We start from the raw sequence: 12,934 nt of genomic DNA on the forward strand, positions 1-12,934 counted from the left end.
TTATTTTAATTTCAGTAACCAACTTAAGGAACAGACAATAAAGACTAACAGCGACGTCATGCTCTATGGAAATATGGGATTTATAAGTCATGATAGAATTAGCTTTGACATTTGTACCGTGAACACTTTCACTGGAGCTGCCTATGGTCGTCCACGCCGTTTTCTGGCTGGTGCCTTGTGGTGCTCTTGTTGTGGGAGGCTGCAGCGTGGCTTCCCGTGGCTTGGGCAGGGGGCTCGGTTCCTCTGGTTCTGATGAGTCCTGCACTTCTTTGGGTCAGAAGAACACAAATCTCGTAAATACAAAAATGTCTTTAAAAATACCCCTCAAAATAATCTTTATTTTAATGCCGAACAATCCCGGTTAAAATGGAGATCAGCTACTGATGACGTAAAAATATACATCTGTGCCTGTCTGTTACAGGGGTTTCCAGGACTTAGGTATAACTGTCCTATTTTTCGGGGTCCGGTACCACCACCGCTCAGCGGATCCAGGTGCTGCAGTGATCATCAGTTCAGAAGCTGGAGCACAACAGCGCCAATCATTATGTAGTGGTCGTTTTTGGGTACTGCAGCTCAGCTCCCATTCACTTCAATGGGAGTAAAAACCATTCATTTCAAATTTCCAAACAACCCATTTAAGTAAAAGGGGCAGAGACGACAGACCAAGTAAAAAGTGCACTAGTCTTCATCTAATATATAAAGGTGAGTGTATGTATGTATGTGTGTATATGTCCGCTAAAGGAATCCGCACCGTTGCATTTACAATCACAAACTTTTGCACAGACGTCCCATGTGACTCAGGGAACGTCATAAACTATGTTTTGACGGGAAGATTTAACCCCGCGCTTTACATTTACTCTCCAAAATACCTACCTCCATTAAAGTCAATGGAGCTGCAAGCTATATGTTTTTAATAGCAGCTGTGAGTGGTTGCTTTAGGAACAAAATAAATTGTTGCTTATGTGTGAGGTAATAAGTTGTCGGTGGGGAGACGGATAGAGAGAGACAGACAGAGACAGACAGGGAAAGAGACAGACAGAGACAGGAAAAGAGACAAAGACAGGGAAAGAGACAGACAGTCAAAGAGACAGAGGCAAACAGACAGACAAAAACAGATAGGGAAAGAGAAAGAGACAGACGGGGAAAGAGACAGACAGACACAGAGATAGAGACAGACAGAGAGACTGATACAGAGACAGACAGAAAGATAGACATAGACAGACAGAGAGATAGACACAGACAGACATGGATAGAGACAAAGGCACACATGGATAGAGACAGACAGAGACAGACACACAGACAGACACCCAGACAAACAGAGACAGACAGACAGAGACTGGGAGAGAGACAGAGAGGCAATTACTATCCCGGGAAACGCCCAATGCTACAGCTAGTATATATACATACATACACACACACACACATCTGTGCCTGTCTGTTAAAGGGTTTGTCTGCAGATCAGCTCCCATTCACTTCCATGGGAGTAAAAAATATTAATTTCAAATCTCCACACAGCCCATTTAAGCAAAAGGGCAGAGACGACAGACCAAGTAAAAAGTGCACTAGTCTTCGTTATTGTAATAAAAGTGGAGAAGTGTTTTTATCTGCTCCCTCTCCGGTCTATTAGCCCCTCTGCTATCATCCTTGCCCAAACAGGCACAGAGCGTGAAAAAGAGACAGAAAGCGCACAGATAGGAACACGACCAAAATATATGACGTAAGTACTGACCAGAGAGAAATGAGATCTCACTGAAAAGCAGCCATGGACTGGAGAAGTAGTAATGACAGCGGAGGATCCTGGCCGGCCTGCCAGACAGCGGCACGGTGACAGTTCGGGCACTCGGGTCACGGACATCCATTGTGAGGGATAGAGTGACCGGGTTGACATCCCATGGAGTGTGCAAGGAGCGCTTGAAGAAGCAGTCCACACGGCGAAACACTTGGACACCTCTGGAGTGCATGTTATTAGCATGTACCTGAAGGGGAAGACGAGGAAAGTGAAGTTATTGGAAGGCAGACATCCGAGGCATGGTCATAAAAGGGTTCATAATGGGACCCCAAGACTAATAATAAGCCCTTCTGACTATGTAAAGATGGTTATTAGTGATGAGCGGGCACTACCATGCTTGGGTGCTCTGTACTTGAAACGGGCAGGTTGGACGTCCACACTGGCTAGCATAATGGATGTTAATGGGAAACTCGAGCATTTTTCCGGAAGATCTTACAGAAAAATGCTTGCATTTCCCATTGACTTCCATTATTCTTGGGACCCGTTCATTTCCAATTCAGAAGTGAGTGGCTCTGCGGAGCGCCGGATAACTCCTCTAAGGGGTCAAATTAGTAAGAATGTACATTGACAATATGTGCTACTTCATATGGGGGTGGAGGAGCTTTACCGCTATGTCTTCCCTCACAGCTGTGTTTGTTTCTATACGCATGAAAGCTGCCCAATGATTGGGCAAGATCCTCCGGTGATACAGGTAGAGTCATCAAAGGCAAGATCTAGAACCCTCCAGGCGTATAAAAACAAACAAACCCATGCGGGACCCAGCAATCAGGGGAAAGTAGCAATTCCTCACCTTCCGGCAGCCATTACTTTCCCTTTTCCCTGCCTGCAGCGGCTATGAAAGTGATCTGAAACCTCCTCAATCCCCAAGAATCTAATAAAGGAGGGGGAGGAGGGGGATGCAGCTGCAGCATCTCTCCCTCAGAGTTTTAAATACAGTACTCACCCTCATGTATGTAAATGATCTCAGGGCATCAAACTCGAACTCCATTTCCAGGTATCCAGATGGGAAACTCGCCTCATTCCAGCCAACATAATCGTACCCGGGCCAGACACCCTGCTCCTTGTGCTGGAGGAAGTCATCAGCCCCAATAACGCCGTCCGTCAGCTGACCCAGTCCTCCATAATGTAGCCTGGAGGGGGAAAACAAAATTATATATAATGGGTTGTAGAGGAGGAGAAAATCATGGCTGCCTTTTCCCCAAACTGAGCTCTACACTTGTTTATGGGTTTTGTCTGGGCTGCAATACCGCACACAACCTGTGCACAGAGGTGGCGCTGTTTTTGAAAGACAAATGTAATGCCTTTTAATTGACTTATACTTGGCACCAGAGAGGCTTTCTCTTAGAAAAAAAGCGTATTTCTATACTTATTTTCCCCCGGGGGTAATTTCTGGCCTATAGGCCTCAAACCCCCCCCCCCCCTCCCCCTTAAAACTTTAATCCTTGCGTCAGCTCCTGACCCCTTATGTCCTATACTTGATATAACACAAGGTATAATTTGTGCATGGAGTATCCCTTTAATTGAGATAACATTGCACAAGTTATGGGGTATATTTAAAGGGCACCGGTCACACTGTGCATACGCTGTGATCTGCAGACAACATGTTATAGAGCAGGAGGAGCGGAGTAGATCGATATATAGTTTTATGAGAAAATGTATAAAATCTTGTTTATCTGACTCATTTAAGTCCCCGCCTTTAGGAGTCCAGTGGGCGGTCCTAATCGATGACTGACAGCTATCTCTCTAAGCACGCTGATTCAGGGAAGACTGTCGATCACAGAATGAAACCGTCCTCTGGAGTCTTCCCCCAAAAACTATATATCCAGCCGCTCAGCTCCTCCTGCCCTATAACATGGTGCCCATAGATTTTCAAAATGAGAGGTTCCCTTTAAAGGAAAAACGGATAAAACGGATCCGGCGCTGGATCTGTTTTTTCCCCATAGTCTTGTATTAGCGCCGGATTGTGCCGCATGGTGTTGCGTTTCATTCGGCAAAATGTGTTTGTGCGGCCGCCGGACAGGACGCATCATGTATGGCCTCCTTCACACATCACTTTTTGACATCATGCGCAATCCAGCGGTTTTTAGAAAAAAACGGATTTGGCGCCGGATTCCTTTTTCCCTGATACTGTTGTGTTTGAGCCGGATTGTGCCCCATGGGTTTGCGTTTTGATCCGGCTTGCGCCGGATCCGGCGAAATGTGTCTGTGCGGCCGCCGGAAGGAACATTGCAGCATGCAATGTTTTTTATTTCCGGCAAAAAAAATGGATTGTGACGTATCCGGCGCTGTTTGTTTTTTTACAATCTGTCGCCATCTGTAAAAAAAAAAAACGGAATCCGTTTTTTGTTTCTGAGCATGCCCAGAACATATGTAAATTCACTGTAGATTAAACTAAATTAAATTAAATCACTGTAGATTAAATTAAATTAAATATGTAAATTCACTGGAGATTTAAAAAAAAAAAAAAAAAACCTCTCTCGCCGGAAGGGGAAAAATGAGACTGATCCGTTTTTTTTGCCTGACCCGTCACATCAGTTTTTACAAAATCTGTGACGGATCAGTCGCATCAGGCACAATCCGGTTTATGCCTGAAGAAAAAAAATAAAAAAACTGAAAAAGTAAAGTGTTTTGTTGAAAAACTAAAAAAAAAACAGACGCCGATGGATCCGGCGCCATCCGGCGTGTTGGATAATGGTTGCCTATGGGTGCGGGGTCCGTCGGAATACGGCAAAAAAAAAAACACAATATAGTGACGGATTGAGTTTTTTTAAACTGAGCATGCTCAGTATCACAATGGATCTGTCGAAAAACTAAAGAAACGGATTGAAAAAACTGATGAGACGGATCCGTTTTTTCGACAGATCTGTCGCATCCGTTTTTTAACCGGATTGTGTCTGAAGGCAAAAACCTGATGTGTGAAAGTAGCCTAAGAGCCACAGTAGTGCGATTATAGGACACATCGTATAACAGTGGTAGATACAATGAGGTGTATATATTTACCCTCCGACGGTAAATCCATCATATGTAGAGTCGTTTAAATTCACCATCCCCGAATCGACGGCCATGATGTCTCCTGGGGGGGAGGTGTAGGAGCGGAGTCCATCTATGGTACGAAAAAAAGAAGAAGGGAAGTCAGCAGGAGAAAACCTGTAATCACTAAAAAAGGAAAATCCTAGAAAAGCAAGATGGTGGGACACTGAGGGTGGAGAAGACTCACCTTGCCAGTCGCATCCATACAGTTCCACTCGCAAGCACACGCTCATGACTCGGTCAGCCATTGGGTAGAACCGGACGTAACGGGCAATAATTGGGGGTCCCAGGTCCTTCAACACGAGGTCATGTGTGTTCTCATTTCCGACTATCACCTACATAAGAGAGAATGGGACTACGTCACTAGACACTTCAGACTGGAGGACGTCTCTCGTGGTGCCGCCTCCACCGCCTCTCACCTCGTTTCCCCACCGGTCTCTCCACTGCGCCCACTTGTACCCATCTCTGCTGTAGCGCAGCTGGTAATGGCGGACAAACTCTTTGCCCAGTCCTCCGCTGTCTCGGCCCTGTGTGCCGACGAGGGTCAGGAAACGCAGGTCCCTCAAGTCTATCTGTAGATATTCTTCGTTACTAGGATAGACGGGCCCAACTGGGCACCAGGCTCCATCACCTTCATTGCTTTCTAGTCTGCGGCATGGAAATGAGAGAGTTACATGGTCACTTGGCTTGAAAAGATACATAAAGCCAATATGTTTATACATTTTCAAGTGATTTATCCAGAAATGACTGCTTTTACTGTAAAGAACCCTTTCCTATATTGATGATGGCTTCAGGTTGGCAACATTCAGTATGTATAATACAGGCTACTATTGGGCCCGGGGGAGTGGAGGGCCCATTCTAAGTTGGTTTCCGGTGGTTGATCTCAAATTTATTCCTCTTACTGTAAGTACTGTAATCCTTTCCTAAATTGATAATGATATCCCCTGGTTAACTGCACAATAAAGGCTGATATGTGGGAGAGGGACCCTATCCAGGTTGGTTTTCAGGTGGTTGATCCAGAAGTGACTGCTCTTACTGTAAAGAATCCTTTCCTATATTGCTGGTGGCCCCTTTTCGTATACTGATGATGATGGCCCCTAGTTAACATAGTTTATAGTAGAATAACCTTGCACAAAGTTAATGTGCACAATAGAGACCGCTATGAAGTCTGTTGGGAGTTGAGCCCTTTCTAGGCTGGTTTACAGGTGGTTGATACAGAAGTAACTGCTCTTACTGAAAATAATCCTTTCCTATACTGAATAAAATGGTCACTAATATTTGACATTGAAGCGGAAATTAATGGTTCATTATATACTGGCAAGAGGATATATGCAATAGAGGCTGCTATGGGGCTTCTGGAAAGGGGCAACCATTCCAGGTGGTTTATTTGAAGTTTCTGCTCTTACTGTAAGAAATCTTTTCCTATGTTGATGATGATGGCCGTTGGTCGGTACCATGGTTCATAGTATATTGACCTTGTATAGAACGGATATGTACAATAGAGGTTGCTATGGGTCTTCTGGAAAGAGGGGACCATTCCCGGCTGGTTTTCAGGGGGTTGATCCAGAAGTGACTGCTCTTACTGTTAAGAACCCTTTCCTATATTGCTGATGGCCCCTTTTCGTATATTGATGATGATGATAATGGCCCCTATTTAATAACAGTTTATAGTAGAATAACTGTGCACAATAGAGGCTGCTATGGGGTCTGTTGGGAGTGGAGCCCTTTCTAGGCTGGTTTACAGGTGGTTGATAAAGAAGTAACTGCTCTTACTGAAAATAATCCTTTCCTATACTGATTAAAATGGCTACTAATATTTTACATAATACCGAAACTGAAAAGTACAATATATATTGACTGGATATCAAGAGGATATGTGTATTAGGGGCTGCTATGGACCTTCTGGAAATAGGGGACCATTCCAGGTGGTTTATTTGAAGTTTCTGCTCTTACTCTAAGAAATATTTTCCTATGTTGATGATGATGATGGCTGCTGTTTGGTACATAGTTCATAGTACAGTATATTGGCCTTGATCATGTGGATATATACAATAGAGGTTGCTATGGGTCTTCTGGGAAGAGGGGACCATTCCCGGCTGGTTTTCAAGGGGTTGATCCAGAAGTTACTGCTCTTACTGTGAAGAACCCTTTCCCATAATGATGATAATGGCCTCTAGTAGGCCATTGACCTTATACGAAGTGCATTTGTACAATGTGGCCCCTGGACAGAGGGGATGACCCCAGGTTGATTTTAATAGGTGATGATAATTGTGGAAATCTACCGGCAATCAGACAAGGGCACCGTGAGCTCCTGGCACAGGCGGTCAGACAAGTGCTGATGTCAGGCAACTCCTGAAAGGAGCCGTATTTTTATCTTTGTCGGTGCATCTGTTTATACGCTGCTGCTTTATATTTTTCTACACATTTTCAGACTCCATTTAAGGTGTCTTTTCGGACTTTTCATTATATCAGTTGCTGGATTACCATCATTTCCGTATACGTGAGTCATCACCTAAATGCACCACATTTTCCATTTTTGGGGCCAAGTGCATCGTGTTTTTCACACGTATCAAAATACATCAGGTTAAAGGGCATCTTCAAGTGGACGCCTCTTGTACTAAGTTCTCTATGTGCCTGGAGGTGCAGCCCCGCGCCAAACCCCTCCAGGCAACAGAAGAGTAAAATTACTGTCATGTCTGCCCGAGGTGAATGAGTAATAGTGGAGGGGACAGAGGTCAATCCATAGTGAAGTCACACGTCCTGGATCCTGTGCAGTCAGAGGTGACGGGCGCATGTCGTGGCCCCCAGCACATGTTATATAAGGGCCCTATACATCAGCGCGTATACCACCGGACATTATAGGATACCCGCGATGCATTCATAATGGAGATTACACAGGCGCCGCTTATCTCTGATTGAAGGAGGTTTCAATACTGTGAACATAGACGAGTAATCACAAGGCTTCATCTCTATGAAAAAGAGGGGTCCTTCTGCCAAACCCTATAAAACACAGCTTAGCAGCTGCAGAACCTCATAATACCCCCTCCAAATACCCCAGATCTGCTGCAGAACCTCATAATACCCCAGATCTGCTGCAGAACCTCATAATAGTCACCTCACCTGCTTCAAAACATAGACACCTCAGCTGCTGCAGAACCTCATAATAGTCACCTCACCTGCTTCAAAACATAGACACCTCAGATGCTTCAAAACATAGACACCTCAGCTGCTGAAACTCATAATACACACCTCAGCATAACATCATAATACACCTTAGCTGCTGCAGAACATCTTAATAGACACCTCAGCTGCCAAAGAACCTCACAATTACCCTCAGCCGCTGCAGAACATTATCTCAGCCTCTGTAGAACCTCTTGATAGACACCTCAGCCGCTGGAGAACATCATAATAGACATCTCAGCTGCTGCAGAACATTATAATACAAACCTCAACTGCTGCAGAACCTCACTATGCACACCTCAGGTACTGCAGAACCTCACAATACACTGCAGATGCTGCAGAACATCATGAGACACATCTCAGCTGCTGCAGAACATCATAATATACACCTCAGCTGCCATAGAACCTTATAATATACACCTCACCTGCTGCAGAACCTCATAATACACCTCAACTGCTGCTCGACCTCACTATATACACCTCAGGTACTGCAGAACTTTATAATACACTGCAGACGATGCAGAACATCACAATACATATCTCAGCAGCTACAGAACATCATGATACACATTTTAGCTGCTGCAGAACCTCATAATACACTTAAACTGCTGCACAACATTATCATAGACAACTCAGCTGCTGCAGAACCTCATTATACACATTTTAGATGCTGCAGAACCTCATAATACACTTAAACTGCTGCACAACATTATCATAGACAACTCAGCTGCTGCAGAACCTCATAATAGACAACTCAGCTGCTGCAGAACCTCATAATAGACAACTCAGCTGCTGCAGAACCTCATAATACACACCCCAGCTGCCGCAGAGAGTCATAGTACACACCACAGCTGCTGCAGAACCTCATAAAAACAGCAGCTGATGCACAACCTCATAATAAGCCTCCTTTGTGTAATCCCCTGCGTATCTGTGCTCAGCCTGTGGCCGCTGCTTTTACTGCAGAGTGACTTCTAATAGTCTTATAATTTACAGTGGGGGAGGGGCGCTATCTTATATCTGTCTAGCCTGAGTATGTTATTGCACAATTAGGCCCCGTGCACACGTTGAGCATGTGGTGAGTTTTTTACCTCAGTATTTGTCCGTGTTTCTATTATACTTTCCTCTGATTGTTCCTCTCCTGGATTCGTCTTACAAATACTGAGGTAAAAGCTCACCAAATACTGAAGGTGTGCACGTGGCATTAGACGTATTTATCCACCGTCTTCTTACAATCCTTCTTTTATCAGCGGTTGGAGTCCCTGGATGTTGGACCCCAGGGCAGTTGCGGTCTCTGTAGCCCCCATAACTAATCCATCAGCGCGATCACAGTACAGCACACAAATACTGCCTGGAGACAGGTATCGGAGGCGGCCCTTTACCTCCATCTCAGAGAAACACATTTCTTCCCCAAGATTTCCTTGTATGAGTAAGTGACAGCCTCATCACGACGCATGAAGCCATGCTTGGGCAAGTCATGACAAGATGGCTTCCACGTACAATCACTTTCTTTGTCAGCACATTGAGCAAGACTTTCCCCTACAGACGTTCTCACGAGAACAGCGGCTACAGCACTTATATCAACACGACCACTATGGAAGTTCACGACCCCTTAAAGTGGTTAGGCAACTTTATCTTTATTTCAACAGATTTGTTGGGAACATATATAATGAATGTCTAAGTATTTCAGATTTTCCTCCTCCTTTCTCACTGCACAGTTCTCCTCTTCTCAAAATGGCTGCTGGAGGAGAAGCATGTGACTAGACCTGTCCATCAGTCTCCTCCAATATAAAAAAAAAAACCACGATTTCCATTGTAGTGGATTTTGATTGGAGAACACTGCAGGACAGGACTAGTCACATGCTCCTCTATCAACAGCTAATTTGAGAAGAGGAGAACTGTGCAGTCTGAGGACAGAGGAGGAAAATCTGTAATGCTCACATATTAGGAAGTGTTAGAAACCCATCTCAACTACACATTTTAAATAAATTAAATAAAAATACAATGAAGAACCCCTTTAAATATTATCCAGGAACTAGATCATCTGTTCACCTTCAAGGATATACCACAGAGCTAGACCACAAAGCAGCTGTGGGATCTGTAGAGGCCAGAACTCAGTCCTGTTTGGTACCTTCCCCTTTCTATCGGGTGGGGAGGCCCTGTGTAGAACCCCTTTTACAGAGGGTCAAGAATCATCGAAATAGTATGAAGGTGAGGTGAACAATCTCCAGATTCTTGTCTCCTGGTTGATAAAATAAAATGGCACTTCCCTGGCCTTTTCTTACAGATCGATGAAGCTACCACTTGTTACTTTGAGACAGGAGAATCAGCTTAGAAATTGCCGAACTCAGATTTCAACCAAATCCCTAAATTGGTGGAGAAAGAAGGAGGAGTAGGAGCAGGAAATTGGCAACTTTAAATCATTAAGTTACCAAGAAAATACATTCTTCCAGGCTGGAGGACAACTAATCCAGTACATTCAGATACCGATATTGAAGTGGTCACAATAAACATAAATGCAATATAGTACACTGCCTCTCAATGCTACACTGACTTGTTTGCCCTAGGCTAACACTGCTATAAAATTCTGGTTATCACAAGCTTAGTGTTCCCGGTCACAATGGGGCCCCATCAGCTGAGATGCCATTCCTTTATCTGTTTACATAGAGATAACTTATGACGTAAGTAATAAACTGCATTTTTTTTCTCTTAAAAATCCAGAATATCAGCAATAATCTCTAACCTTTCACCGTCAACAGCGGCCAAGGGTCTGCGCAAAAGTCTGCTGGGTATGATCCCACATAGACAACCTAATCTATACCCGAGACCTGAGTATGTCTGTAATATATATGTGTGTGCGTGTGCGTGTGTGCATAATGTATGTATACACTCAGGTATAGTGCACAAAATTTCTGTATAGTACAACATCAATATATCTATATCATATATATATATATATATATATATCTATATATATATAGATATATATATATATATAGATATATATATATATACATATACATACATACGCACACAGACACACACTCACTATACTTGAGTGTATACACACATTATATATATAACCGACGTTGACATAACCCAGACTGGCTGGCCGCTCTCCTGACAGGAGCGGGCTGCTGCATGTATTTCTATGCCACATTACATATACATTGCATCTACACTATCTTTTCTCACCTCCCATCCTACATCCATATACATTAATATGGAGTCGGCCCCTCTGCAGATATAACAGCTTCCGCTCTTCTCGGAAGGTTTTGTACAAGATTTTGAAGGGGTCTGTGGGAATTTTTGCCCCTTCATCCAGAAGAGCCTTTGTGAGGTGACACTGATGTTGGGGGAGAGGCCGGGCTCAGAATCTCAGTTCTAGCTCATCCCAGAGGTGTCAGATGGGGCTGATGTCCGTGTTCTGTGCACTCGGTCATGTTCTTCCACCATACTCCCTAACCATGTCTTTATGGAGCTTGTGCAGTGGGCACAGTCATGGGGAACAAAAACAGCCTTCCCCAAAAAGCTACAATTATACACAATGTTTCGTGCTGAAGTATTTAGATTCCCTTTCCTGGAACTAAGAAGCTGAGGCCGACTCCTGAAAAACACCCCCATAGTAATATCTCTACTCTAAACTGTACAGGTGGCAAAATGTAGTCAGGTGGGTAACATTCTCCTGGCATTTACCAAACCAAAACTCATCCATCAGAATCCAGATAGAGAAGGGTGATCCGTCCCTGCACAGAACACATTTCCTCCAGAGCCCAGTTTGTGCAGCTTTACACTGCTCCATCCGACGCTCAGCACTGTGCTTGGTGATGTACGGCTCGGCATTGTGCTTGGTGATGTACGGCTCGGCATTGTGCTTGGTGATGTACGGCTCGGCATTGTGCTTGGTGATGTACGGCTCGGCATTGTGCTTGGTGATGTACGGCTCGGCATTGTGCTTGGTGATGTACGGCTTGGCGTTGTGCTTGGTGATGTACGGCTTGGCGTTGTGCTTGGTGATGTACGGCTCGGCGTTGTGCTTGGTGATGTACGGCTCAGCATTGTGCTTGGTGATGTACGGCTGAGCATTGTGCTCGGTGATGTACGGCTCAGCATTGTGCTCGGTGATGTACGGCTCGGCATTGTGCTTGGTGATGTACGGCTCGGCATTGTGCTCGGTGATGTACGGCTCGGCATTGTGCTCGGTGATGTACGGCTCGGCATTGTGCTTGATGATGTACGGCTCGGCATTGTACTTGGTGATGTACGGCTCGGCATTGTGCTTGGTGATGTACGGCTCGGCATTGTGCTTGGTGATGTACGGCTTGGCATTGTGCTTGATGTACGGCTTGGCATTGTGCTTGGTGATGTACGGCTCAGCATTGTGCTTGGTGATGTATGGCTCAGCATTGTGCTTGGTAATGTACGGCTCGGCATTGTGCTTGGTGATGTACGGCTCGGCATTGTGCTTGGTGATGTATGGCTCGGCAATGTGCTTGGTGATGTACGGCTCGGCATTGTGCTTGGTGATGTACGGCTTGGCATTGTGCTTGGTGATGTACGGCTTGGCATTGTGCTTGGTGATGTACGGCTTGGCATTGTTCTTGGTGATGTACGGCTCAGCATTGTGCTTGGTGATGTATGGCTCAGCATTGTGCTTGGTGATGTACGGCTCGGCATTGTTCTTGGTGATGTACGGCTCGGCATTGTGCTTGGTGATGTACGGCTTGGCATTGTGCTTGGTGATGTACGGCTTGGCATTGTGCTTGGTGATGTACGGCTCGGCATTGTGCTTGGTGATGTACGGCTCAGCATTGTGCTTGGTGATGTACGGCTCGGCATTGTGCTTGGTGATGTTCGGCTCGGCATTGTGCTTGGTGATGTACGGCTCGGCATTGTGCTTTGTGATGTACGGCTCGGCAATGTGCTTGGTGATGTACG

The 12,934-nt window shown here is 45.0% G+C and overlaps 1 protein-coding gene across 6 annotated transcripts in view; it reads right to left on the reverse strand.

The window, feature by feature from the left end:
- Positions 1 to 12,934, reverse strand: part of DDR1 (discoidin domain receptor tyrosine kinase 1) — an 88,309-nt gene that overhangs the window by 24,733 nt on the left and 50,642 nt on the right. For all 6 annotated transcript variants that reach the window (XM_075323421.1, XM_075323422.1, XM_075323425.1 and 3 more), the window contains exons 4-9: positions 5,239 to 5,467; positions 5,007 to 5,154; positions 4,790 to 4,892; positions 2,733 to 2,919; positions 1,730 to 1,976; positions 118 to 267 (exon numbers count right to left, since the gene is read on the reverse strand). In XM_075323421.1, the coding sequence (XP_075179536.1) occupies positions 118 to 267; positions 1,730 to 1,976; positions 2,733 to 2,919; positions 4,790 to 4,892; positions 5,007 to 5,154; positions 5,239 to 5,467 (1,064 nt within the window). The remainder of the gene's footprint in view (positions 1 to 117; positions 268 to 1,729; positions 1,977 to 2,732; positions 2,920 to 4,789; positions 4,893 to 5,006; positions 5,155 to 5,238; positions 5,468 to 12,934) is intronic.

The sequence above is a fragment of the Anomaloglossus baeobatrachus genome, chromosome 9, assembly GCF_048569485.1.
Source record: "Anomaloglossus baeobatrachus isolate aAnoBae1 chromosome 9, aAnoBae1.hap1, whole genome shotgun sequence".
Lineage (NCBI taxonomy): Eukaryota > Metazoa > Chordata > Amphibia > Anura > Aromobatidae > Anomaloglossus > Anomaloglossus baeobatrachus.